At 62.2% G+C, this 24,333-nt stretch overlaps 5 protein-coding genes across 11 annotated transcripts in view; 2 read left to right on the forward strand and 3 right to left on the reverse strand.

Annotated features, from left to right (window-relative positions):
* The first annotated feature begins 66 nt into the window (after window positions 1-66).
* WDR6 (WD repeat domain 6) lies at window positions 67-7,190 on the forward strand. The gene is made up of 6 exons (XM_070391225.1): window positions 67-334; window positions 2,941-5,422; window positions 5,495-5,578; window positions 5,667-5,783; window positions 5,878-5,996; window positions 6,097-7,190. Exons 1-6 carry the CDS (start codon window positions 235-237, stop codon window positions 6,555-6,557), a joined length of 3,363 nt encoding a protein of 1,120 aa, XP_070247326.1. The 5' UTR covers window positions 67-234; the 3' UTR covers window positions 6,558-7,190.
* On the reverse strand, window positions 6,750-9,597 carry DALRD3 (DALR anticodon binding domain containing 3). Of its 2 annotated transcripts, XM_070391226.1 has the most exons (12): window positions 9,401-9,594; window positions 9,047-9,330; window positions 8,672-8,934; window positions 8,516-8,595; window positions 8,311-8,439; window positions 7,961-8,031; window positions 7,819-7,880; window positions 7,656-7,738; window positions 7,400-7,579; window positions 7,209-7,328; window positions 7,051-7,119; window positions 6,750-6,966 (listed from the first exon to the last, which is right to left on the reverse strand). In XM_070391226.1, exons 1-12 carry the CDS (start codon window positions 9,563-9,565, stop codon window positions 6,847-6,849), a joined length of 1,626 nt encoding a protein of 541 aa, XP_070247327.1. In that variant the 5' UTR covers window positions 9,566-9,594; the 3' UTR covers window positions 6,750-6,846. The 2 variants fall into 2 exon arrangements, with proteins under 2 accessions (XP_070247327.1, XP_070247328.1); XM_070391227.1 differs by lacking the exons at window positions 6,750-6,966; window positions 7,051-7,119 and having other exon boundaries at window positions 7,206-7,285; window positions 9,401-9,597.
* Window positions 9,598-11,031: 1,434 nt separating this feature from the next.
* Window positions 11,032-13,137, forward strand: NDUFAF3 (NADH:ubiquinone oxidoreductase complex assembly factor 3). The gene is made up of 5 exons (XM_070391231.1): window positions 11,032-12,202; window positions 12,295-12,487; window positions 12,577-12,643; window positions 12,725-12,825; window positions 12,902-13,137. Exons 1-5 carry the CDS (start codon window positions 12,126-12,128, stop codon window positions 13,016-13,018), a joined length of 555 nt encoding a protein of 184 aa, XP_070247332.1. The 5' UTR covers window positions 11,032-12,125; the 3' UTR covers window positions 13,019-13,137.
* A 535-nt stretch (window positions 13,138-13,672) lies between these two features.
* Window positions 13,673-18,637, reverse strand: IMPDH2 (inosine monophosphate dehydrogenase 2). 3 transcript variants are annotated; one of them, XM_070391229.1, is made up of 15 exons: window positions 18,470-18,637; window positions 18,035-18,083; window positions 17,742-17,843; window positions 17,561-17,635; window positions 17,014-17,220; window positions 16,176-16,263; window positions 15,903-16,102; window positions 15,734-15,824; window positions 15,550-15,645; window positions 15,248-15,316; window positions 14,469-14,612; window positions 14,241-14,385; window positions 14,003-14,146; window positions 13,842-13,925; window positions 13,673-13,746 (listed from the first exon to the last, which is right to left on the reverse strand). In XM_070391229.1, the coding sequence occupies exons 1-15, from the start codon at window positions 18,565-18,567 to the stop codon at window positions 13,725-13,727; spliced, it is 1,614 nt and encodes a 537-aa protein (XP_070247330.1). In that variant the 5' UTR covers window positions 18,568-18,637; the 3' UTR covers window positions 13,673-13,724. The 3 variants fall into 3 exon arrangements, with proteins under 3 accessions (XP_070247330.1, XP_070247329.1, XP_070247331.1); XM_070391228.1 differs by having other exon boundaries at window positions 15,248-15,319; XM_070391230.1 differs by lacking the exon at window positions 15,248-15,316 and having other exon boundaries at window positions 18,470-18,636.
* Window positions 18,638-18,890: 253 nt separating this feature from the next.
* The window catches only part of QRICH1 (glutamine rich 1), a 33,725-nt gene continuing 28,282 nt past the window's right edge, over window positions 18,891-24,333 (reverse strand). For all 4 annotated transcript variants that reach the window (XM_070391237.1, XM_070391234.1, XM_070391236.1 and 1 more), the window contains 4 exons: window positions 21,922-22,030; window positions 21,462-21,613; window positions 21,070-21,160; window positions 18,891-19,793 (listed from right to left, as the gene is read on the reverse strand). In XM_070391237.1, the coding sequence (XP_070247338.1) occupies window positions 19,601-19,793; window positions 21,070-21,160; window positions 21,462-21,613; window positions 21,922-22,030 (545 nt within the window). In that variant the 3' untranslated portion in view covers window positions 18,891-19,600. The remainder of the gene's footprint in view (window positions 19,794-21,069; window positions 21,161-21,461; window positions 21,614-21,921; window positions 22,031-24,333) is intronic.

Consider the following 24,333-nt stretch of genomic DNA (forward strand, 5'->3'; position numbering starts at 1 on the left):
CCGGGGGCGGGCTGCTGGCAGAGTCACGTGACGGGGCGGGGCGAGACGGCCCAGCCAATCCTGAGCTGAGTGGCGTGGGCGAAGGGTCGCCATTGGACGGCGGCCGCTGGCGAATCTGCCCGGCGACCTGTTGCTAAGGGCGCCGGAGTTCGGCGGCGCGGCGCCCCGGGAGGCTGGTCTCGCGAGAGCTCCGCTCCCTCTCGGTCGCGGCGGCCGCAGTTGCTGGCGGGCGGCATGGAGGCTCCCGAGGACTACGTCTGGCCGCGGGCCACCTCCGAGCTCATGCTGCTCCCGGTCACCGGGCTGGAGTGCGTGGGGGAGCGGCTGCTGGCCGGTGAGGTTCCGTGTGCGGCGCGAGTTAGCGGAGAAGCCGCGCGCTCCCGGGCGGTGCAGGGAACAAAGGGGTGCCCGGGGGAAGGGGTGTCCGGAGGAGGGGTGCCCGGGGGCAGGGGTGTCCGGAGGAGGGGTGCCCGGGGAGGAGGTGTCCGGGGAGGAGGTGTCCGGGGGAGGGGCTCCCGGGGAAGGGGTGCCCGGGGAAGGATGCCCGGCGGCGGGGCGGCCCCTGGGGTGGGCGGAGCCCGGGGATGGCGGGACGGCCGGAGCGGCCCAGAAGACAAAAACCGACGCGGTGCCGAGGCCCTGGGTCACCAGCGCTAACGTGGAGGGGGTGGGGCCGCGGGAAGGTGCGGAGAGCCCGGGTGTCGGAGGCGGGGGAGGGAGGGGAGCGCGCGGCCCTGGATGAGCTGGGCAGGGCGGGGCCGGGTGGTGGGGGTGAGGCCCCTCTTTAGGGGTGCGGGTGCGGGTGCGGGTTCGGGTGGGCCCGGGGGAGGGCGGGCCCGAGGCGGGGTGTGGCCTGGAGGCCGGGAGACGCCTCCCTGGAGGTGGGGGTGAGGCCCTCGGAGCAGGAGGGGGTCTTGGGAAACCGGTGAGACCCCCCCTTCCCGAGGGGTCGGTGCTCGAGGTGGAGGCGGGGCTCCCACCGAGATGGGTGGGGCCCGGGGAATCCATGTCCACGCTCCTCCGCGGGCCGCCGGGAAATAGGCCAGCAGATTCCGGGACCCGGACCGGGACCGGGACCGGACCGGGCCGGGCCGGAGCCTGGACGGCAGAGCCCTCCCCTCCCGGTTTCTTTTCTCGCCGCTCGCCACCTGCTTTCCCAGTGGCCGTGCTCAGTGGCCGCTGCCCCTTAGATTCCGCCGCCGGGATGTCGTGCCCTCAAGGGGGCCTCCCCGACGCTCACCCGTCTCCTGTCCGTGTCCTCGCTGGACGGGTGGGATCAGATGATTCTTTGTGAGCGGCTGCCTGCATCGCAGGGTGTCTCCCAGCCTCCCTGGCTCCACGCCAGTCACGCACACTGTGACCATCCAGAACACCTCCCGACCTTGCAGGGCCTGAGGGAAGTTGTCCCGTCCACCCCCATGGAGAACCACTGGACTAGACTCACCATTTTAAATTCTCAGAGCGGCCTTATAGGTCTTCCCTGGGACTCACCAAATGATAGCATGGCTCCCTGTGTGCTGCTGTGTAGTGTCTGCTCAGTTCCTAGAGCAGTGGTTCCCAGCCTTGTTTTGGCCACGCCCACCTAAGCACCTCTAAAATCCTGATCCCCCCCACATATAATTCTTACTATTCAAAAAGCGAGCTCCTATTCACATGGAGGAAGCCTAAAAGACCATTCACTTGGTCAAAGAAGCTTCCAAAGAACATGGCATCCATGAAAGAGGGAAATAAAAGAAGGAAGGACAGCCCTGGCTGGTTTGGCTCAGTGGATAGAGCGTCGGCCTGGGGACTGAAGTGTCCCAGGTTCGATTCCGGTCAAGGGCATGTGCCTTGGTTGTGGACACATCCCTAATAGGGGGTGTGCGGGAGGCAGCTGCTCGTTGCTTCTCTCTCATCGATGTTTCTAACTCTATCCCTCTCCCTTCCTCTCTGTAAAAAATCAATAAAATATATTTAAAAAAATAAAAGGAAGGACAGTTGTACTGAGGAAGAAATCACTAAGAAATTGTTTAAAAAAATAATATGAAGTGATAGGAAAACATAGCAAAGTTTCAAAACATGAGAACTGAAATTCATAAATATGTCACAGTATACATTTATACACTGTATATGACGCCCCTAGAGCCGTAAGAAATGCAAAAAGTTCACTCACTCATTCTCAAATTGCCCCCCTTAAACATCACATTGCCCCCCTGAGGCGTGTGCCCCCGTTGGGAACCACTGCCACAGAGCAAGGTCTGGGCTTGTCTTTTCACTACAGCACACAGCTCGTTGTCTGCTTTGTAATTGGTGCCCAGTAACTTTATTGAATGTCTAAAGATTGAGAGTGCAGACTAGGAATGGCATGAGAGACTGGTACGGTCACTTCAGATTAAGAGGTGATGTTCTGGGCCAAAGACACTCTGGTGGGGTTTGCAAACTGTAGGCAATGAACTCCACACACTTGGAGACAGATGTGGGCAGTTGAGAAGAGTGAGCTGTGGGCTTCCTGGTTGGGGGTGGGGGTTGGGCAGAGGGTGGTAGAGGAGCTAGCAGTGTGGGAGGTGCCTGCAGGCAGCCAGGAGGCCGCTGAGGGCCACAGGAGCCCCCCTGCCAAAGTGTGCCCCCCCCCGCCCCGTGCAGGGAAGAAACTCCTGGAAGTCAGGGATGTGCTGTGGCCCCAGGTGCAAAGGTTGTCTTAGTGGGAAGCCTCTCCCCGGGTTGGGCGCAGGGGGGAGAATTCGTGGACAGGCAGGTGAAGCTAAGGGTGTGGGGGCCAAAGCTGAGAGGTTCCTGTCTGAAGCAGGAGAAGTCGGGTGGGGTGAGGGGGAGTCTGGGTGAGCCTGCAGGATTATCCAGCACATTCACAGGCCCCGGGATGGAGAGTCCGCGCCCCGTCTCTTCTTGTGGCTCCTCGGCGTTAGGCGAGGCGTCCTGATGTGGCTCTTTGCTCCTGTCCAGGTGAGGGGCCGGATATCCTGGTTTACAGCCTGGATTTTGGGGGGCATCTGCGGATGATGAAGCGAGTGCAGAACCTGCTTGGCCACTATCTTATCCATGGGTTCCGGGTGCGACCAGAACCCAAAGGAGACCTTGACGTGGAGGCCATGGTCGCCGTGTTCGGGAGCAAGGGTCTCCGAGTCGTGAAAATCAGCTGGGGACAGGGCCGCTTCCGGGAGCTCTGGCGCTCGGGCCTGTGGAACATGTCGGACTGGATCTGGGATGCACGCTGGCTCGAGGGAAACATGGCCTTGGCCCTGGGCCACAACTCCGTGGTGTTATATGACCCCGTGATAGGGTGCCTCCTGCAGGACGTCCCCTGCACAGACAGGTGCACCCTCTCCGCAGCCTGCCTGGTCGGGGACACCTGGAAGGAGCTGACCATAGTGGCAGGTGCCGTTTCCAACCAGCTCCTGATCTGGTACCCAGCGGCCGCTTTAGTGGACAGTAAGCCCGTGGCCCCTGACCGGCGGGTCAGTGGGCACATGGGCGCCGTCTTCAGCATGTCGTACCTGGAGAGCAAGGGCTTGCTGGCCACTGCTTCAGAAGACCGAAGTGTTCGCATCTGGAAGGTGGGCGACCTGCGGGTGCCTGGGGGTCGGGTGCAGAATATTGGGCACTGCTTTGGGCACAGCGCCCGCGTGTGGCAGGTCAAGCTGCTAGAGAATTACCTGGTCAGTGCAGGAGAGGACTGTGTCTGCCTGGTATGGAGCCACGAAGGTGAGATCCTCCAGGCATTCCGGGGCCACCAGGGCCGTGGGATCCGGGCCCTCGCTGCCCACGAGAGGCAAACCTGGGTGATCACGGGGGGTGATGACTCGGGCATCCGGCTGTGGCACCTGGTAGGGCGTGGGCACCCAGGTTCCGGGGTCTCCGCTCTCTGCTTCAAGTCCCCTAGCAGGCCGGGTGCCCTCAAGGCTGTGACGCTGGCTGGCTCGTGGCGAGTATTGGCAGTGACTGATTCGGGGGTCCTGTACCTCTACGACCTTGAGGTCAAGTGCTGGGAGCAACTGCTGGAGGACACGCGCTTCCAGTCCTACTGCCTTCTGGAGGCCGCCCCAGGGCCTGAGGGCTTCGGACTGTGTGCCATGGCCAACGGGGAGGGCCACGTCAAGGTGGTCCCCATCAATACTCCCACGGCAGCCGTAGACCTGGCCCTGTTCCCGGGCAAGGTGCACAGCCTGAGCTGGGCCCTGCGAGGCTACGAGGAGCTGCTGCTGCTGGCATCGGGCCCCGGCGGCGTGGTGGCCTGCCTGGAGATCACAGCCGCCCCCTCCGGCAAGGCCATCTTTGTCACGGAACGCTGCCGGTACCTGCTGCCTCCAAGCAAGCAGAGATGGCACACGTGCAGCGCCTTCCTGCCCCCGGGCGACTTCCTGGTGTGTGGAGACCGGCGGGGCTCCGTGTTGCTGTTCCCCTCCAGACCGGCTCTGCTCCAGGATCTGGGGCTTGGGGGCCAGGCTGAGGCCGGTGCTGGAGAACTGGGAGGGGGAGGTGACAGTGGCGAGGAGGAGACCGCCTTGACTGAGTGGGGCCCCGTCTCCATCCTCCGGTCCCTGCATGGGAAGCAGGGTGTGACCTCGGTCACCTGCCACGGTGGCTACGTGTACAGCACAGGGCGCGATGGTGCCTACTACCAGCTCCTTGTGCGAGGCGGCCAGCTGCAGCCAGTCCTGCGGCGGAAGTGCTGTCGCGGCATGAACTGGGTGGCCGGGCTGCGTGTGATGGCTGATGGGAACACGGTCATCCTGGGTTTCCACGCCAACGAGTTTGTGGTGTGGAGCCCCCGGTCGCACGAGAAGCTACACGTCGTCCACTGCGGCGGCGGCCATCGCTCCTGGGCCTTCTCGGACACCGAGGCAGCCATGGCCTTTGCCTACCTCAAGGATGGCGATGTCTTGCTGTACCGGGCTCTGGGGGGCTGCACCCGGCCACATGTGATTCTCCGGGAGAGCCTGCATGGCCGTGAGATCACATGTGTCAGGCGTGTGGGCACCATCACGCTGGGGCCTGAATTCGAGCTGCCCAGCTTCATGCAGCCCGAGGACCTGGAGCCGGGCAGCGAGGGGCCCAGCCTGATTGATGTTGTGATCACGTGCAGTGAGGACACCACCATCTGCATCCTGGCGCTCCCCACGGCGACGGGCTCAGCCCACGCGCTTACAGCCGTTTGTAACCACATCTCCTCGGTGCGTGCCGTGGCCGTGTGGGGCGTCGGCACCCCAGCGGGCCCTCAGGATGCTCGCCCGGGCCTGACTGCCCATGTGGTGTCTGCGGGGGGCCGGGCGGAGATGCACTGCTTCAACATCATGGTCACCCTGGACCCCAGCACCCCCAGCCGCCTCGCCTGCCACGTGACGCACCTTGCGTCTCACCGGCTGGATGAGGACTGGGACTGTCAGCGCAGTCGGCGCCGGATGGTCAAGGTGGACCCAGAGACCAGGTGATGTGTGCGGCCTGGCAGGGCCTGGGGTGCGTCAGGCAGGGCACTGCTTGACGGCTGTTACCTCTGCAGGTACATGTGCCTAGCGGTGTGTGAACTTGACCCGCCTGACCTCGGCCCCCTTGTGGCTGCAGCCTGTAGTGACGGAGCAGTGAGGTAAGAGCATGGGGCTCAGGTAGGGCTGGGAGGTAGGATGATGGGCTGTCCAGAATGGGTTCTGAGCTGGCCCCTCCCCCCGCCCTAGGCTCTTTCATTTGCAGGACTCTGGGCGGCGGCTGCAGCTCCTGGCTGAAACCTTCCACCACCAGCGCTGTGTCCTCAAGGTCCACTCCTTCACACACCAGGCGCCCAACCAGCGGCGGTGAGGGCTGCATGGTGGCTCTGCCGGGGTCCCTGGGCGCCCTTGCTGCTTTCTGTCGCCCCGACTGACCCAGCCACCTTTCCCCGCCTCCCAGGAGACTGCTCCTGTGCAGTGCGGCCACCGATGGCAGCCTGGCCTTCTGGGACCTGACCACGGTGCTGGACCACGGCTCCGCTGCCCTGGAGCCTCCAGCAGAGCCTGGGCTGCCCTCTCGTGAGTAGCTGGCGGGCCACCGGCAGTCCCCCCCCCCCCCCCCCTCACTGTGCCTTCACCCCGTGGCAGGCGGGGCTCTGACAGCCTCTTTTTCCTCCAGGGCTGGGCCCCCCCTGCCTGACTGTCCAGGCTCACAGCTGTGGTGTCAACAGCCTGCACACCTTGCCCACACGCGAGGGCCACCTGGTGGCGAGTGGCAGCGAAGATGGCTCCCTCCATGTCTTTGTGCTTGCTGTGGAGATGCCAGAGCAGCACGAGGCTGTGGGGGGTGCCGAGCTGGCACCTCAGCTGCACGTGCTGGAGGAGCACTCTGTCCCCTGTGCACACGCTGCTCATGTGACAGGCCTCCACATCCTGAGCCCCAGCCTCATGGTCTCCGCCTCCATTGATCAGCGGCTGACCTTCTGGCGCCTAGGGCATGGCGAGCCCACCTTCATCAACAGCACAGTGTACCACGTGCCAGACGTGGCCGACATGGACTGCTGGCCCGTGAGCCCGGAGTTTGGTCACCGCTGTGCTCTCGGGGGCCAGGGACTTGAGGTTTACAACTGGTACGACTGAGGTGTCCCACAGTGGCCGGCACCTGGGCGTGGGGCCTGCTCACAGGCAGGGGCGGGAGGATGTCTGTGCCCAGGCCCAGCGTGCGTGGTGGGGGGTGGGGAGCCACTGGCTCCCAACTTTAGAGCAGGCGTTGGAGGGGAGTTGAGTGCTGCCTAGGCAGACCAAGAACATGCCCACGCCTCGCACTAGAACGAAGCTTTGTAGCGATTTATTAGTCTCCACATCTAAGCAGCGGGGTTTTTTCAGGTGACGGCCTGTGAGCATTCCCAGATATTGGCACTCTGTGGCCTTAGATGTAGCTCAGTGGAGGGAGACCCAGCGTGGCCAGGCCCGTGTGGAGCACTTCCTGCACAGCCCGCAGGAGCTGCAGCCGGGCAAACATCTGACCAAACAGGTGTGGCCGAGGCTCCTAGAAAGAGAGAGGGCCTGCTGGTCTCGTCCTTTGCTCCCCAACCCCCCCCACACTGCCTACACCCCCTTGCTGTGCACTCACCCCCAGGATGTGTACCCGGTTATAGTAAGAGCTGAAGTCCATGCTGAGCTGCACCAGGAACTTGCACACCTAGAGACAGACGGAGTCACTGGCCTGCCTTCGCCCTTGTATCCCAGACCCGAATAAACAGTGTGTGTGTCTGCTGGTCTCTGCCTCACCATCTCTGTGCGAGCAGTGATGTGGAGCCCCGGGGCTTGGTGGGCCCCGTCCAGGGCTGCGGTCTGGCTCAGGAGGTCTGGGAAGGGGAGGACGCTGTTGAAGAGCAGCAGCCACTCACCCTGTGGGAAGAAGGCTGCTGGAGGGCGAGTCCAGGCCACCCCAGGGAGCCACTACCGGGAGGGGCACTCACCTCTTCACGGAGCAGAGAGAAATCCAGGCTGCTCACAGGTGGGAAAGTGGGGTACAGACCTTGTTCCACGCCGCGCTGGTAACCCTCAAAGAGTGTGGCGAGGCGGGCACAGTTGTACATGACAAAGGTGCCACTCTTGGTGCCCTTGGTGGAAATGCTGTCGGCCAGGTCGAGGAGGAGCTGAGGAAGGCACAGCTGCAGAGTGAAGGCGGCCACCAAGCCTGCCCCCTGCCCGTCCTGTGGGCACCCAGCTCACCTGGCTCTGCGGGGCCTTGCTGAGCATCTCAAACTTGATGGTCGCAGCAGCGAGAACCCTGAAGGTTTCTGTCCAGGCCGGGTCTGGGGGGTAGAGGGCGGCAGTCAGGCTGCAGGCAGGAGCCAGGGGCGGGCAGGCGGCAGCCGGAGCCTCCCAGGCGCACCTTGTGCCAGGTCCCTGCTGTGCTTCAGAGCTGAGGCCGTGCGCACCTGTGCGAGCCGGAGCCTGCATTTTGAAAAGAGTGAGAGGAGGGCCCGGGCAGAGCCCCCACTTCCATGTCCCCGGAGGCCTCCCCCCTCACTCACTCGTAGTACTCGGGCGCCGACAGGGTGCTGGGCGCACCGGCTGCTCTCACTGGGCCACACACCAGGTGCTTCTGTCGGGAGGGCAGCAGGGGCTGAGCCAGCTGGCGATTCTCCAGCAATAAACCCACAAGGAACTGAATTCCGGTCGGACTCCCAGCCTTTTCCCATCAGGCTGTGCCTCCCTCTTGGGCCCAGCCCCTCGGGACACCTGTTCCCCTCTGTTCTCCAGACCCCGCCTTCTCCCAGGACTGCACCTGCTGCACGTCCCCATTCACCACGCCTCGTGTCTCCCCCAAAGCCGTGTCCCCTCTGAGCCAGTCAGCTTGCAGGCCCCACCATGCCTCCCCTACCTGTGCGAGAGGAGCCTGCTCATCCAGCTTCCACCAAAGCAGGTCCAGCTTTTGTTGCTGGGACTCCTCCTCGGGGCTCACCACGTGCACCACCAGGCAGCTGTCCGCACCAGCCCCGGGGGCGGGAGCCTGTGGGGAGGGCAGTCACTACCCGGCGCAGGGCTCTGCCTTCGCCGAGGCCCACGGGCGGGGCCCAGCTACTGACCAGGCCCGGGGAGCCGTCCTCAGGCCCGAGCTGCGCGGCCGCCTGCAGTTCAGCCAGCACGGAGAGCAGGTCCTCGGTCACTGCGCGGAGACAGGCACGGGGCTAGCGGGCGCCACGGGCCCCCCTCTCCCGGCCCCGCCCGGCCGCAGGTCCTACCCAGACAGCGGTCCAGGTGGGGGTCATGGCCGGCCGCGCGTCCCCGTCCTCCCGCCAGCTCCTTCAGGCTCACGCTGCCCAGGGCGCCGGCGGGCAGAGCTCCCGGGTCTCCCGCCGGGGTGACCTCAGCCAGCGCGCGCCTCCTCAGGGCCTCGGCTGAGGCTGCGGCTCGCTCCGGGGCAGCGGGCCAGTCCACCCGCAGCTGCTGCAAGAAGGTCGCCCAGTGCGGGTCCCGCACGGCGGGCACCAGGCGCACACGGACCCTGCAAAGCGAGGGCGCCGCTTCAGCCCGAGCGCCTGGCCCGGCCCGGCCCGCTTCCCACCCGCCGCAGCCGGTGCCCACGGGCGCGCCTTCTCCTCTCCGGCCCCGCTCACCCGCGAGCACGCAGAGCCCGCGCCAGGTGGTCGGCCACGAGCACGGCCCGCAGCTGGCTCAGGCGGAGCGCGCGGGGGGCGGCGCGCAGCGCGGGGCAGTGCAGGAGGACGCGCGGGCCGGCGGCGGGGGCGGCGGGCGCGGCCACGGCCCCGAGCACCCGCTCGAAGACGGCCGCGCGCTGCAGCCGGAGCGCCAGCCCCGCGGGGGTCGGCTCGCAGCGCAGCACCGGGGCCACGCCGGGGCCCTGCAGGTCGACCACAGCACGGAGCACGCGCTCAGGCACCTGCGGGACGACAGGCCGGTGAGCGGGTCGCGGCGCTCCCCGCCGCCCGTCCCCGCCGGCCCGCGCGCACCTGCCCGTCCTCGAAGCGCGCCTGCAGCGCCCGCCGCGGCGCCAGGAAGTCGCGGACGCGCAGGTGGCGGGCGCGCGTCTCCTTGAACCACACGGGGCCGCCCGGGCCCAGGGCCGCGTTGAGGGCCCCCAGAGTCTCCTCCAACCCGAGGCGCCCCGTCGCCATAGGGACCGGAAGGCGCGAGCGGAACCGGAAGCAAGGTGATGGAGGCCGAGCTTCCGGGAGAGCGACTGAGGGGGCGGGATCCGGCCCCGAGTGGCAGGTGCACCGGAGGGGAACCGGGGCGGCCGCTCTCGGTGGACGGCACCGCCGTGGCCCGCCTGTCCTGGGTCCGACATCTCGGGGTTCCCCTGGGCCTGGGCCTCTGGTGCCAGCCCGGTCCCAGCGGCGGGGAGGACCCTGGTGACTGGGGGGCTCTGCGCCCTGAGCCTCGCCCCTCGCTGTGCGCACGAACACAGGTTCCAAACGAGCGTCTCCCGCCGGGCAGCTCCCAGCGCCGCCGTCACCGCCCACCCACAGCCGCCCCGTGACAGGCGTTTGTGCTGCGGCTTCAGGCTGTTTGCAGGCGTCTCCTCCTTTGGGCCGCGGGTCCTTTCTTCCCGACAAACGCCCGCGGGTAGGACTACCCACTTCCCCGCGTGGGCCCGGAGGAGTCGGCCACGGGGACCGGGCGGGTTCCGGGTCGGGAGGCGTTTTCCTTGAACCCGGTGGCCGTTGCCGGGGCCTCCGCTCCCGCCGTCGTCTTTCTTTCCGCGATGGCACCTGCCTGTCTCCGCTTCAGAGGAACTTCCCCCCTTTTCCCCGAATGAAACTGAAACCGACGCAGCACAGGGCGCCCGAGAACCGCGCGCTCTGCCCGCAGCAGCGAGTGCCGGACTCCGGAGGGGCCTAGGGGCGGCAAAGCCTGGCCGAGCCCGTCCCTCGGCGGCGCGGGCTTCAGCCCCCCGCCCGCCCCAACGGCTGCTCGGGTCGTGTCATTCCGACGCTCTTTCCACGCCGCAGCGCGTGCCTCCGGGCAGCTGTCGGCAGGGTCGGCGCTGGGGACCAGCTGGGGGCTTCAGCTCCTCTCGGCACGTGGAGCGGCTTGTCCCCAGGACGTGAAGGGCGACCTTGAGCGAGCTGCGGGCTGGGGCGGCCCTGTCCGGAGGCCTGGGTCTGCTCTCCCGCCTTCACCCAGGCTGCCCCGGCTCCGGGCTCTCCGGCGGCTCCCGTGCCTTCCAGCCCGAGGGCGCACCTGGGAGAAGGTGCGGCCCAGGGAGGTGTGTCTGGGGTCGGGATCGCCCCTGCTTCTGGCCCAGGACGCTGCTCAGGCAGGAGAGCAGGGAACGAAATCCAAGCGCAGCTGGAATGCTCTGGAGACAACAGCTGCTTTTGGGATTCCGTTGCCCGCTGTCCAGCCATGGGGCGGGGGTTGCCTTGGGGCCAGGATAGAACCCCCCGATTTCCAGTCCCGGGAGGCGCACCTAGGAGTAGGCGGTGAAACCCAATCTAGTGGGAATGAGCTCTCCCCTGGCCCCAGCAATAGGAGGGCGGTGGGGGCCTCCCCGAGGACCGAGTCCCGAACCGGATTACACCCGCGGGGGGGGGGGGGGGATTCCGTGCAGGCGGGTTGCATGTGGCTGTGGGTGCCAGGCGGCCAGAGGCAGCGGTGAGGTGACCGTGTCGGGGCGGCTGCAGGATCAGCTAGGAAGGAAGCGCTCCCGCGGGGCCGGGGAGGAAGTAAGCCGCGCGCCGGCCGTGGGGACACCCCCGCACCCGGGCCCTTTGTCCGGGGACGCTACCAGCTCGAGCTCGAGGGGCCCCCATGGGCTCCCACGACGGCGACAAGACCCCCAGGAACCGACTGAGACCGTCTCGTCGGTACCGAGCCTGCCGCCCGCCCGGTCCCGCGGAGAGCAGACGCGGCAACATCCCCCCGAGGCCACGGCACTGAGCGCGGAGATGTCCGGGCCCGCGAGGGCGCCCGAGGCCCTGGGGTCCCGCTCCGGCCGGGGGCGGGGCAGTTCCCGGAACGCGGACGGAGAGAGCAAGGACGAAACCGCGCCAGCCGCCGCCTCGTGCAGCGTTTGGTCCGGTTCGGCCCGGCAGCTGCCGCCAGAACAGCCACAGCTGCCCGACCGCGACGTCCCCTTCCGCTCGCGCCGGCCGCGGACCCGGCCACTTTAAGAAGAAACCGCCCGGCCACGCCCCCTCGCGCTCCCAAGGAGCCAATCCACGCGCGGCCACGCCCCGAGCGACGCGCGGAGGCGACGCCAACGGTCGCGCGGGTGACGGTTGGGAAGGGGCGTGACTCCGAGGGCAGCGGGGAAACCCGAGCCTCCCGCCGCCCCCGAAACCTGACGCCCCGAAGCCGGGATTAGGGGCCCGGGGGGCGGCGCCACGCCCCGGCCAGGTGCGCGGCTCGGCCAGGTGCGCCCCGCCCGGATCGGGGGCCCCGCGGATGGCTGAGCCGGGCACCGGGCCGCGGCTGGGACCCAGGCGGTGCCCCGAGGCCGGACCCGCCCCCAGGGGTCCGGCGCCCCCAGGGCGGCCTGCGGGGCCCGGGGCGCGGCGGCGGCAGGTGCGGACGCGGGCGCCGCCTCCTGGGACCGGAGGCCGGGTGGCTCCCTAGCCCCCCCGCGCGGGGCCGGCCGAGCTGCGCGGCACCCTCCGACCGCAGGGGGCGCTGTGGCCGCGCGGGGCTGGGCTCCGCCGCGCCCTCGCTGACCCCGCTCGCCGGCTCCCCATGGCGGCCGCGCTCCTGCTTCGCGGCCTGTGCCGAGCACGGCCCGCGCTCCGCCCGCCGCCCGTGGAGCTGCTGCGGTGAGTCCGGCCCGCGTTCTGCCCCGCCCCCTCCCGAGAAGCCAGCCCTGCGGCCCCTCACGCGCCCGAGACCCTAACAGTGTCCCCCGCAGGGCCCCGCGGCGCGGGCACCGGCTCACGCCGGCCGACGACGAGCTGTACCAGCGGACGCACATCACCGTGCTGCAGCGCGAGGCCCCGCACGTCGCCTACATCGACAGCTACAGCCCCCGCGGCTTCGTGGTCAACGGGAACCGCGTCTTCGGGCCCTGCGCGCTGCTCCCGCACTCGGTGCTGCAGTGGAACGTGAGCCCTCCCGCCGCGGGACGCCGAGGCCGGGCGCAGGGGGAACCTGCGTGGGTTTGCTGCCTGTAACCTGTCTCCTCCCTGCACAGGTCGGCTCCCACGTGGACATCACGGAAGAAAGCCTCTCTCTCTTCTGGATGCTGGAGCCCCCGATAGGTATCGGAGGAGGGAAGGGCTGGGGTGCGCCCGGCCCGCCTGCGGCCTAGTTGTAGACCTGCCGTGTCCGTCCCGCCCTAGAGATTGTGGTGGTGGGCACCGGAGACCGCGCCGAGAGGCTGCCGCCGCCGGTGCTGCGCGCCATGAGGCAGCGGGGCATCGCCGTGGAGGTGCAGGACACGGTCAGTCGGGGGTGCTGCGGGGAGGGGAGCGCGGCCCGGCCCGGCCCGGCCCAGCTGATGCTGGCTCTCTCTGCAGCCCAATGCTTGTGCCACTTTCAACTTCCTGTGTCATGAAGGCCGAGTGACAGGAGCTGCTCTCATCCCCCCACCTGGCGGGACTGTGCTCGCACCTCTGGCCCACGCTGCCGAGTGAAGCTCCAGGGACCCCTGACCTTCCCAGTAGCGCCCGGCACCGGCGGAGCGCAGAGCCCCTCCCTGCAGCCTGTGACGCATGTCTGCTTACCCGCCAATTAATAACTTAATCCACTCGTGTCGTGTTGTGCTGGGTGCGTTCTGACCAGGGGCTGCCGCTCAGTGGGCCTGTGAGGAACCAAGGGGTCCTTTCATCTAAGCTACACGGCCCAGCAGAGGCCGAGGCCGTGCACACGCCCCCAAACCACAGATCTGCCCTCTTGCTCACAAGCAGGTTAGAAATGATCTCGATTTCCCCACAAGGTTTACAGATAAAGTCTAGACAACACGCACGAGGGTCTCAACCTGGACCCGTGTGGCCAAGCTTTGGGCCAGCAGAAGGCTCTGTGGATGCTGGTCCCAAGCCCCAGGGACCGGACCTCGAAGCAGCGAGTCACTCTGAGCTTGAACCCTGGACCCTCGGGAGTCGTGGCTGCTCAGGGCTGGCTTGTGAGCTGCCTCAGGAGAGATGTTTTGATCTGCCCCCTCCGCGTCCCTGGAGCCACCCCGACCCCAGGGCTGAGGCTCCCCCTGGAAACCGGGTGCTGTGTTTCGTGCTTGTGCGACGCTTGCAGCGGCAGAGCCCCACCTGCCTTCTGACCTCAAAGACCAGGCATCACTTTTTAATTTTTTATTGAAAAACCAAGGAACTATGCTGGAATCCCTTTTCAGAAAAGCCGCTTCTCATACCTGTAGACAGAGGACCGACCAGCTGTGAGGTGAGGGCGGCAGGCACAGCAGGGACCTCCACCCCGGGGGCGGGTGGGAGCGGGTTGGTCACTTACGAATGGAGGCTGTGGACGCCACCTTCCACCTGAGCGGAGGACGTTCTCTTCTCGAACTTGAGCTCCCCAGAGTACATCATGGCTCTGGAAGGGCAGGTGGCAGCTGTGGGCAGCCGGCCTTGGGGCAGCCTCTCTGCCCACGTGCAAGCGCCCCAGCTTACCTGACTTGGGTCAAACTCTTGGCACCAATGTCCTGGCAGGAGTGTTGGATGCCGGCGATCAGGTAGGGGACAAACTTGTGGATGGACCCTTTGTCCTGCACCGCCCCAGACACCCCCTGGGCCACCTTGATTTTGTCAGCTTCACTGCAGTGAGAGGCAAGAGACAGGGTCAAGGTCAAAGCACAGATGAAGCTGCCAGTGCAGGGGTGGCAGAAGGTAACTGATCTTCCTGTCCCACCTGAAATAGCGGTTCTGGCTGCTGAGATGCTTGTCCATGGCGTCGAGAGAGCCCATACCGCGGTACTTCTTTAGCCGGATCCCATCCGAGAAGAAGTACTCACCAGGGGCCTCAGTGGTAGCGGCCAGGAGGGAGCCCATCATCACTGGGGAGAGAGGGAGTGCTGGGGGCAGCCCTGCCTGGCCATGGGAAGGGGTCCCACCAGGCTCCCGAGGTGCTGGGCCTCACCTGTGGAGGCCCCGAGGGCCAAGGCCTTGGCGATGTGGCCCACATTTTGGATTCCTCCATCAGCGATGACAGGAACGCCGAAGCGCCGCGCGTACTCGGACACCTTGTACACTGCCGTGGCTTGGGGCCGCCCACAGGCCAGCACTGTGAAAAGATGGAGGGGCAGATGGGCGGGTGGAGTTGGTGGGGACAGGCAAGGGGCCCTGTGGCCACAGCTGCAGCCAGCAGCTTTCAGCTACACCTGCACCAGGACTGCCGCCTGGCTGAGGACGAGTCACGTCTGGGGCGGCTGCACCTCTGTCTCAAACAATACAAACAGCTGTGGTGGCCGCCACTCACCGTGTGCACGTGCACTGCATGGCCAGGGCAGCCTCAGGGACATGCAGTCAGCAGCCAGGAAAGCCCCGCCCACCTGGCATCAGGTGGGTAGGGTCACTGTGCAGTTAGTACCCGAGGCCCTCCCTTCCTCCCTACACGGTGGGCAGCTCAGGCAAGAGAGGGGCGGTCGCGTGGAAAGAAGAGGGTGCCCGAGTTGGTCCCTGAGCTGTGCCCGACTGCAGCTGTGGGCAGAGCAGGGCCTGCTGGGGAGAGGGCCTGCCCTGTAAGCACCCTGGGAGTGAGGGGCTGGGTTTTGAGTAGCCCCCCAAAACCATGGTCTGTCATTCAGTATGCCCTGCCCACCCCATCAGCATCACAAACCCCGGGAGCTACAGCTACAGTCAACCAAGCAGCCGGGCAGTGGGCAGCTGGGCCGGGCCAGTGGGCCGGGCTGGACTTACTATAGCACCCCGAGACAGTAGAAGGGCATTTGGGGCTGTGGGACTTTATGTCTGGAGGGATCTTGGGAGCTGCTAAATGAAACAAACAGACCAGAGTTTAGAGAGGGCGCAGAGCAGGAGCAAGGAGGCCAGGCTAGGCGGGGGAATGGGAACGAAAGACGAGAGCTTGTCTGGCTGCCAGCATGTCACCCATCCAAGGGGCCTGCTGGCCCTGGGGCTGCCCCTACCGAGGACTCACTAGGGCCCCTGAGAGCACTTGGCTCCAGGCCTGTGGAGCTGAGGGTCCTGCCAGAGCACCTTACCTTCCTGGGTGATGCAGATGGAGCCACTGCCCATGCCCACCCGCAGGGCGTCCACACCCGCATCGATGAGATTCTTGGCCTGAGCAGCGGTGACCACTGCAATGGAGAACAGGGGCTCAGGTGAAGGTCTAGGTGGGAGCCTCGCTCCCCTGCTCGCCCGCGTCCCCAGCGCCATCAGCCTCACCATTGCCTCCGATGACCTGGAGGCTCGGGTATTTCTCTTTGATGTACTTGATCATGTTTATCTGGAAGATGGAGTTCCCCTGAGAGGAGTCCTGGAACAGGGAGGAAGTGCCCGTGAGACCGCGCGGCGGCAGCCCCTCCCACCCCGTCCTGCCCGGCCGGCAGCTCACCAAAACGACCACGTCCACGCCGGCCTGGGCCAGCAAGTCCAGCCGGTACTTGTCGTCTTCGTGGGTGCCAATGGCCGCCCCGCACAGCAGCTGCTTCTTGGCGTCTTTGGAGGCGAGTGGGTAGTCACGGTTCTTCTTCAGGTCTGTCCGGGCGATGATGGCCACCAGCTCATCGTCTTCGTTTACGATGGGCAGCTTCCCTGAGGGCACAGCAGGACACGAGTCAGGACCCTGGTGTTCCGTGACAGGACCCTTCCTGCCTCGCGGACTCACCCTTCTTGCTGCGCTGCAGGATTTCATTTGCTTCCTTCAATGTGATGCCTGCAGGGGCTACCACCAGGTCCTCCCTCTTTGTCATGATCTGAAAGGGAGGGGAGCTGTGAGGAAGGGCCAACTGAAGACCAGACCTCCCAACAGGCCTGCCCTTGACTCCAAAGACCACCATGTTCACTCACTACCCAAACCACCCCCTCAAGTGAACCCAGCAGTGTCTGCAGCAATCTAGTGGTGAGCATGAGAATTGAGTAGAAAAGACACTATGGCCCTAGCCAGTTTGGCTCAGTGGATAGAGCACCGGCCTGCAGACTGAAGGGTCCCAGGTTCAAGTCCACTTAAGGGCACTGCCCAGGTTGCAGGCTTGATCCCCAGTAGGGAGCGTTCAGGAGGCAGGCGACCAATGATGCGCTCTCATTGATGTTTCTATCTTTCTCTCCCTCCCTTCCTCTCTGAAATTCACATATATATACAAGGGACACTATGGTATGTAGAGTAGCCTGTTACACTGTCAGGAGAAAGAAGGGCCACACCAGATCAACAACAAGGAAATTAGAAGTGGAGGCCAAGTTGGTCCTTGAGCACTGCTTTCACCCTGGGGCTGGACGAACACAGCGTGCATGCCGGCAAACGGCAAACGTCTGGGCAGACTGAGGCCTCCAGTGTGTGTGTGTGTGTGTGTGTGTAGGGGGTGGGGTGGGGGATGGAACTTGATGGAGGATCAGAAACTTGGCCAGGCACTCGTCTTTCCTGGACAGCAGAGACCATCAGAGATGCCACGAGGCAGAGGCTCCTGTCCTCGTCTGGCTGCCGAACTTGGCTTGGCCAGCGCGCCCACCTCTTCCAAAAACCGGTCGTGCTCCTCCTCCTTGAGAAAGTCAATGTCCCGCGAGGAGATGATGCCCACCAGGCGGCTGCCCATCCGGCCCGTGTCGGTGATGGGGATGCCGCAGAAGCCATGCCGGGCCTTGGCTTCAAACACATCCCGCACTCGGTCCTTGGGGCTGAGCACCACGGGGTCTGTGATGAAGCCCTGCTCGTATTTCTGGAAGAGACGAGAATGGGCATTTCTGAATCACCTTCATCGGCTTCTGGTCTTAAAACAAGTTTGTGCCAACTATCCCTTTGGCAGTGCCACGGGACCAAATCAAACACCTCACACCCAGGGATAGGAGCCTGGCGGGCGGGGAAGGGGGGGGGGGGGGCGGGCGCGTGTAGGTGCTGTTCACTTGGTCCTCTTCTCCTGCCTTAAGACCCACCCCAGGCTCCTATGCTCAGGAACTCAGCTCCACGGTGGGAAAAAGGGTCCTTAGGACCCAAACACCCCCCACCCCACCTCAGCGCAATTCCCAGGGGCTCTTGCCCATGATCCTTGTCCTTCTGACCTTCACTTTCCGAACTTCGTTGGCCTGGAATTCAGGTGTGCAGTTGTGGTGGATGAAGCCAATGCCACCCGTCAGCTGTAGAATAAGAAAATGACGGGAAAATGGACAAGAATACGAGCGGCATGACCATGCCTTTGGGGAAGAGCCCCCTGCTTCCGCCCTTCCGCCCCACGGTGCTCACCGCCATTGCGATGGCCATCCCCGCCTCCGTGACCGTGTCCATGGGGGAGGACACCAGGGGGGTCTTCAGGGTGATCTTTTTGGTCAGAGCAGAGGTCAGGTCCTGAGGAAACGAGGCCAGCCGAAGTGAGAGAACAGTCCACACAACTCACGATGGTGCCCCGTCTCCCACAAAACGACCTGCACGACCTGCAAGCTAAGCCCCTCCCCAGAACCGATCTGGGGAGGCAGACAAGGCACGGCAGCCCCTCGCCCGGTCTGGACGCGAAGGACCCAATTCCTGGCCATACTCACCACCTGGTCTGCAGTGAAGTCGATGTATCCGGGGAGAATGAGAAAGTCACTAGGAGGGCGGGAGCGAATCGGGAGTGAGGCTCAGGCTCGGTGCAACCGGAGGCTCCATCCCACAGACCTTTGCAAAGGCATTTGGGCGGAGGGCACCGACCGGGCCCAGGCGCTCCGGGCCCGGCAGAGCGCAGGTGGAGCGCGACGGGGCCTTCTCTGCCGCTGGCTGTCACCGGCCCCGGCCCGACCACTCCACGTGCCCAGAGAATGGCGTTCCCGGTCGGAAATCCCAGCACTGCCAGTGCCGCCCCATCCACCCGCTTCACTGTCAACGGAGCCCCAGGGCCGGGTGGGGATTCCCGGAACCTGCCCCCCACAGGCGGCCCCATGCAGCCCAGCCCGGCCCCCAGCCCTCCCCTCGCCCAGAGCCCGCGAGGCCCGCACTTGTAGGTGAGGCCGTCCCCGCAGTTGAACAGCTGCTGCGCCGTGAGCCCGTCGTCAGGCACGTAGGACGTGCCCCCGCTGATCAGGTAGTCGGCCATGGCAGGGAACGCGCGAGTGCCCGAGAAGCACGCCGCAGAGTCTGCTGGCGTCAGGGCCGCGCCAATATACACCCGCGCTGTCGTCAGTGCGACCGGTGCGTCGTGACGTCAGGACGCGGCGCGCGGGCGGAGCCGGCACGCCCCCCTCCCCGGGCGGGACAGCGCATGCGCAGAGCACGGACTCGCGCACAGCGATTGGGCTGTGGCGTCACTGCCCCGCCCCCTCCCCCCCGCAGAGCCCCGGCCGTTCAGCGAGCAGGCGCGGCTTTGCTTCCGCTGCTCCGCCCGTCTCCGCCCAAATAAAGAGGCATTGTGCACCAGCGTGTTGAAAAGACGTGCTTGTCATTCTTAATAAACAGCTAGATTAAGAATACATAAGAGAAACAGAGTGGTATCTTTATATGATACACAAGTGTATGTTACAAGAATTCCATCAGGCACAATAGCCTCAGGTTTAAGGCCTCAATGTTGGGCCAAAAAAAAAGGGCATGGTAGAGTTTACTTTAACATCTAAAATGTCACTTGTCATAAAGGAGGGTGTAATAGAAACTGTCTTTAATAAATCATAATTGAAGTTCCCCTCATTCTCTTTCCATTAAGATGCTAAGTTTATGTCTGAGCATAAAAGAAAAGACCGGTCCCCTGTGGCCAGCGGAGTCGCAGGCAGAGTGGAGCCAGCTGGGGCGAGTGCCCGCAGGGTCCACCCGCCATGAATCCCATCTTCCTGGAGGAAGGGAAGGGGCCACATTTCTCCAACAGTCCAAGCCCTTTCCCCGGCCCGACAAGAGAAAGCAGCCAGCCACGTTGTAGGACACCTGGCTCTCAGGACCCGGCCCGTGGCTGAGCGCCTGCTGCAGCAGGTTTATGAAGATGCACAGGGGCAGTTTCCTTTTACATTTTAAACAGAAGCAGTCGGAAAGGCTTCGTAACTACACCAATAAAAAAAGAAAGAAAAAATGGAGGCCTCTTCTTTAGTGTGAAAGTCTGTCCGTTTCTTCCTGGCTGCTCTCCCTAGCACCATGGCTAAGGGAGTTCAGTGCATGGTGCTTGCGTTGGCCACTGCAATGGCCTCCTGAATTTCCCGTATCACCAGGATCCGAGTCAGCATCTGTCCCATCTGCTCTCTGCTGATAGGCTGAACCGAGTACCAGATTGGGCTGTTGGGGGCCACCACTGGCTCCGGCGTCAGGTAAAAGGTGTCATTCCGGCCTTTCACACTCTGGGGACTGAAGAATATGTCAGTAAAAGCTGGTTAAAACCACAATCTCAACCCTCCCACCCGAAACTCCCAGACAGACATCTGCAAACGCTGGGAAGGCAGCTGCTCTGGAGGGAGGGCGGCACAGCCACACACACAGCCTCGGGCGCCAGGGCAGCTGCCTCTGCTGTGCCGCCCTCAGATGCCAGCTGATTCCGCTGACCTGGGGCTCCCAGGCTCACCTACTTGAGTCCAACCATGTCCGACTTGGAATAAGCTTTACCGCCCAGGGCTGTCTTCCAAGTCTTTGTTCAGGTTGCTTCCTGCACCCAATCCTCTGAGAATTCCTGCTCTAACTGAGGAACTCAACCTGGGCCCCCCACCCTCAGTGCTGTGCTGTGCCTCTCTCAAGTGCATAGCACACACCATCCCCTCAGCTCTTCATCCATCCACTCAGGGTTACCAAGGGCTCCTGTTTGTCAGTCCTGCCTTAGGTGCTGATGGTAAGGAAATGAGTAAGACCCAACAGGGCCTCCCTTCTGGGGCTGACAGATAAGGGGAGAGGCAGACAGAAGTTAAACACTCAGACACACCCAGGACACAGTGCGACAGATGGAGCACCTGAGGGCACAGGTAGGGTGTGAAATGCTTCCCCCATAAGGTGCTTGAGAACTGGTGGGCAGGAGCTGACTGCTAACTGGGTGGGGCGGGGCGGTGTGGGGTTGCCCAACAGGGAAAAAACCTGGGCCGAGGCCTCGAGTAAGGGAAAGCACGGTGTCCGCAGTGGAGAGGAGCCAGTGCGGCCAGAAAGCCAGAGCTGGCTGGATGCGAGGTCAGCAAAGGGGAGGGAATGAAGGGCCTCTTGGCCACGTTAGGATCCTGTCTTTGTAGAGCGAAGAAAACCACTGCAGATTTAAGTAACACAAGATCTTCAACGTAGAAAGATCATTCTGACATTGCTGGGAGTGTGACAGCCCCACGCCAGGCGCAGCAGAGCACAAAGCCAGGGAAAGGAGTCCCCCTTGGATGGCGGCAATGACAAAGGGTCAAGCCCCAGAGACGCTCACCGTGCGATGGAGGCAGCCTGTCTGTACCGCCTCCCTCTACCTTCCTCTCCTCTTCAGGAAAGGGACCCCTTTAGGACCCCAGTGCTCAGCACATCACGTGCTGTGGGGAAAGCAGTCAGTCTGCTTCTGTACCCAGCTTTCCTGCAGTGTGTTTCTCCTCTCAGCTGGGGACCAGAGAATGCCTCTGCACACAGGCACCTCGCACACAGGTGCCCGCTTAGAAGGAAACCCCCTCACCATTTAAAGAGGTAGAAATCGTACAGCTTGATGGGACATCTCAGTGGATTCTCAGGATTTTCCGTCTGTTCTGCATACATGTCATCTGTAACTACAAAACACACCAACCACAGACATGGCATCAGACTACTTTAGCTCAGGCCCAGCATCCCAACTAGGACATATTGGAAGGAGAAAGGGTGTGAGGAATGGGCGGTGACTATGAAAGGAAAAGACAGCTATCTTTTCTGGGTCATCTCTGCTTCTTCAAGAGTCTGACGTTTCTGGCTGAGGAGAAAGGAATGGAGAATCGCTATCCAACAAGTCCCAGCCCCAACTCATCGCTAGCCCCTTGGCACAGAGCGTGGCAGGACGAGGAGCACCGTTTCTGCAGGCCCCGCCCCCTTCCCTACCTTTCTGGCCCGTCTGGTGTATCCCAAGTGCCTTCAGGTACCGAATACTCGTGCTTTTGTCCTTAGGGTTGGAGGGGTTCTTCTTTGTCTGTCGCAAGACCTTGGAGAAGGCCAGCTTCATGTGCTGGTCCACCGTCTTCAACAGGAAGTACCTGCACCGCAAGTGAAAGCCAGGCAGAAGGGAGGGTGCCAGGAGGAGACCGTGACTTACCCTCTGCCGTCAGTGCTTTACAAGAGCCAGGGCCCCCACTCCCAGGACATGGGCCAGCCCCACCCACACACACTGTCCGTGGAGAAGTCACATCAGGACTGGTGGGGGGTCTGGCGAGGCTGCCTGCTTTCCGTGGCCCAAAGGCTCTCAAATGTGTCAAAAGAACTCAAAGTCGGCCTGGAGAGCTTCCACCCTCTTCGCGGGGCAGCTGCCGGCAGTGGCTAAGTACGGAGCCTCTAGAACACTTACTTGGTGTTAAAGAACATGAGGGTGGTCAGCAGTGTGGAAGGGGAGTGAGCCCCGAGCTGCTTGCACTCCCACAGCATCTCCTCGGTCACGTGGCTGGGCAGCACATAGCCTAGGAGGAACAGAGGACTGCTGCAACCAGGGCTGGCAGGACGAGGGTTAGCAGGAGGAACCTTCCTGGGAGGCACAGTCACCTCGGAAGCTTTTAAAACACAAATGGTTTGGTCCCAACACCATTTCCTAAGTTGAGAACCACTGCCCTGCTCTTACTGGATGTTAGTTTTTCCTTTCACCATGAAACAAAAAGACAGGCCTCAGGGAAAGTGAAACCCCAAACTGTGACCCACACTCTGCATACAGGCGTACTTCTCCGGGAAGAAGGCAGAGCTTTCACCAGAATTTCAAATGTGCTCAGGGCCCAAAGCACAGGTATGCCTGCCTGCTTGCCCTTGCTACACCTTCTTTAGAAAGGAAGCCATTTGCAACCCCTCTCAGGTAAAGGGGAGACTGCCGTCCAGTACCGGTGTCCCCCACAGGGCAGGTGTTCCTGTAAGACCCTGTTACATAAGCAAGTTGAGAGCTGGGCAGGGACAGAGGCCAGGAGTTTAATCACCAAGCCCCTTGATATGTTCATTCCGTAGTCAGTGTGCAAGTGTCTGTGGGCCAGTGCCACTTCGCAGAAGCAGGGAAAGAAATATTCTGCCCAATACATTCCTCTCCTCTGCTCTCGCCACAGCTGGCCCTCTGACTCCACCAGTGCATGTCCATCTCTTCAGGGCGCTGCCTCCACTCTTGTATGTTGTGGTCCAGTGACAATGAGCTCACCTTCCCTGCTCTTAGACGTGTCTGGAGCAGGGTGGGTGGCAGGAGACAGTCGTCCCCAGAGAAGGCCAGCCCTACGAGCGGTCCCGGGCACACTTGCACGCACTATTTTCTCGGGGTTCACTGTGCCACCTGGTGTCACGTTCCCCAGCTTTAATTGCTTCTTTAGCAACACAACGTCGCCTGAACCTTAGGGAAACTCCTGGCGCGGGAGAAGGGTGACGGAGACAGAGCCATCACAGAAAAGCCTGAGTCCCGATTCTAAGCTACAAGGATCAAAATGATCAATTCGGTCTTTTATATTTTTGGTTCTGCCCACTTTAAAGACCTAGAAACAATGACCAGCCCAGGAGCAATGAGCACACCTGGCATCAGATCTCGGTTTGGTCCTGAAATACCATTTAACACTAAACACATCAGGGTTCACGGAGAACAGACCGATGCCGCACTGGGACAGGAATGTCCGAGATGAGCCTGAAGCATGTTGGCAAACCAGAAATCATGGAAGCAGGGTGTGTCAGAAGAACTTAAGGGCTAATTTAAAGAAACTCCAAGTGATCAAAGATGGGTCAGTTTGCACATCAATAAAGATAAGGACTGGGAGGGGGCGGAAAGGTAACTGCGATGGGCTGACTCATTAAATATGCTCACAGTCACTCATTCATGATGATGCTTAGAAACAAACAAAACCACACAGCTACTTGGTTTCACTGAGGGAAGCTGGTGAACCACGTCCGTCCTGTGCAAACTGCTAAACAGGAGAACAAACAAGCCCTGATCCCCCTTTTCTATAGTTCACATCGCCAGGACTTCAAGAGGTTGGCAAGGAAACGTTTCTCTGTTTTCCAGCTAATAATGAAGAAGTAATAACATTATAATACCACCTTTTGCAACTAATGAATCAATGGATACAGACATTAAGGGCATCTGATGAAAATAAATAACTCATCTATGATATAACCTTGCCAAAAAGGAAAAAATACACACAAAAGAACAAAACCTGATCAGTTGAGTCTTTATATGCAACTACCTCTTAACTGTAAATACAGGGAAGAGAAGAATAAGTCAAACTACACCACGGGGATGTAATCAGCAAAAAGTAAACGGTGTGACAATTTAAAAGGCTAATTTCTTCCATAAAGTGCAAGAAAAAAAAACAAGGGGGAAATTAAAGATTAAAACTAACCATTAAAAGGTATACCCAGCAATTTCAATGTGTGGAATTTATACCTTGACTTAAACAAAATTATGACATTAGAAATTCAAAGAGGGTAGATTTTGATGACATTATGGAATTATCTTTTTTTTTTAAAGGGTATGATAACGGCATTGTGGTAGGTCAATAATACACACTAAAATATTTATGAATAAAGTGTCTGGGACTTACTTCAAAATAATATGGGAGGGGGAATAAGTAGTGTATATATGAAATGAGATTTGTCATGAACAAACAGTAGGTACAAGGGAGTGTCATTAATCTCTTGTTTACTTTTATATGTGTTTGAAATTCCACAATAAAAAGCCTTAAAAAGCAAATTCTACACGGCTACACTTGCCTCAAAAATGTGCAAATCATGAAGCGTGAGTCACGGA

The sequence above is a fragment of the Myotis yumanensis genome, unplaced genomic scaffold (assembly GCF_028538775.1).
Source record: "Myotis yumanensis isolate MYYU_CA2020_CCGP unplaced genomic scaffold, mMyoYum1.0.hap1 SCAF_14, whole genome shotgun sequence".
Lineage (NCBI taxonomy): Eukaryota > Metazoa > Chordata > Mammalia > Chiroptera > Vespertilionidae > Myotis > Myotis yumanensis.